General features: G+C 46.5%; 1 protein-coding gene across 1 annotated transcript; it reads left to right on the top strand.

Moving 5' to 3' along the window:
* The first annotated feature begins 408 nt into the window (after positions 1-408).
* LOC149524408 (olfactory receptor 8U9-like) lies at positions 409-1347 on the top strand. The gene has a single exon (XM_089778852.1). It carries the CDS (start codon positions 409-411, stop codon positions 1345-1347), a length of 939 nt encoding a protein of 312 aa, XP_089634978.1.

Raw genomic sequence — 1347 nt, 5'->3', positions numbered from 1 at the left:
CCCCATTCCCAAAAAGGTTAGAGACATTCACACTTGTTTACTCGCACCCCTTCTTGAGCTAAGCAATAATCGCATCACTCTGAGATGGGTTTCACCCTGATTCTCCCTCAGCAGAGTAACAAGTTGCTGTTTGCTGCTGAGATCAGTGAAGAGGAGTGTTTGTGTGTGTGTCATGATTAACCTGTGTGCTCTTTATGCGTACAATGTGTGGAATGTATGGAACAACTAGAATGAGCAGCTGTGAACATCTAGCTCTGTACACTAAGCCCATCCCCAATTTTATACAGGTGCCCATTAAGAAACTGATCTCCATTTTCTTCACTTACTTCATTACAGCGAAGACACAGATTCTCAGAATCAATCCACCTGCCCATATCACTGTAGCAATCTGATGTCTGCTCAGAGGAGATGGAAGAGGGAAATCACTCGGTGGTGACTGAGTTCATTCTCTTAGGACTGACAGATCGTCCGGAGCTGCAGGTCCCCCTGTTTGTGTTGTTCCTACTGATTTATGTTACTACTCTGATCTGTAATGGGGGGATGATCTTGTTAATCACAATTGACCCACAACTGCACACCCCCATGTACTTTTTCCTCAGGACTTTATCTTTCTGTGATTTCTGCTGTTCCACAGTAATTGCCCCTAAGATGCTGCAGACTTTCTTCGCTGAGAGAAAAAGCATTTCTCGCACTGCCTGCGCTGTGCAAATGTTTTTCTTCCTTGTTTGCGTAGATATTGAGTGTCTCTTGCTGGCTGTGATGGCGTATGACCGTTATGTGGCCATCTGTAACCCCCTACTCTATACGGTCACCATGTCCAGAGAACACTGTAACCAGCTGGTGGCTGGGGTGTGTGGTGTGGGGTTGGTGGATGCAATGATGCTCACATGTTGTACATTCCAGCTGTCATTCTGCCGCTCCAATATCATCAATCATTTCAGCTGTGACATCCCCCCATTGCTGGCGCTCTCTTGCTCTGACACCCGCATCATTGAAATTATGATGTTTGCTTCTACTTGTTACATAATAGTGATCAGTAGTGTGACCATCCTTCTCTCCTATGTCTACATCATCTCCGCCATTCTGCAGATCCACTCTGCCGAGGGCCGGTGCAAAGCTTTCTCCACCTGCTCTTCTCACTTGTCCACGGTGGTCATTTTTCATGGCACTCTCATTTTCATGTCTCTCCGCCCATCCTCCAGCTATTCTATGGACACAGACAAAATAGCCTCAGTCTTCCACATGATGGTGGTCCCCATGTTGAATCCCCTCATCTACAGCTTGAGGAACAGGGAAGTGAAGGATGCCTTGAAGAAAGCCATGCACAACCTGTTAGCGAATTCCTGA

This window comes from Pelodiscus sinensis, chromosome 5 (genome assembly GCF_052426305.1).
Source record: "Pelodiscus sinensis isolate ZL-2025 chromosome 5, ASM5242630v1, whole genome shotgun sequence".
Taxonomy (NCBI): Eukaryota; Metazoa; Chordata; order Testudines; family Trionychidae; genus Pelodiscus; species Pelodiscus sinensis.
The sequence above is the reverse complement of the archived record's forward strand: the minus strand, read 5'-3'. Positions and strand labels throughout refer to the sequence as shown.

What these genes read in the sequence shown, in the direction of transcription:
- LOC149524408 (XM_089778852.1), top strand. Translation starts at nt 409, where the DNA reads ATGGAAGAGGGAAATCACTCGGTGGTGACTGAGTTCATTCTCTTAGGA.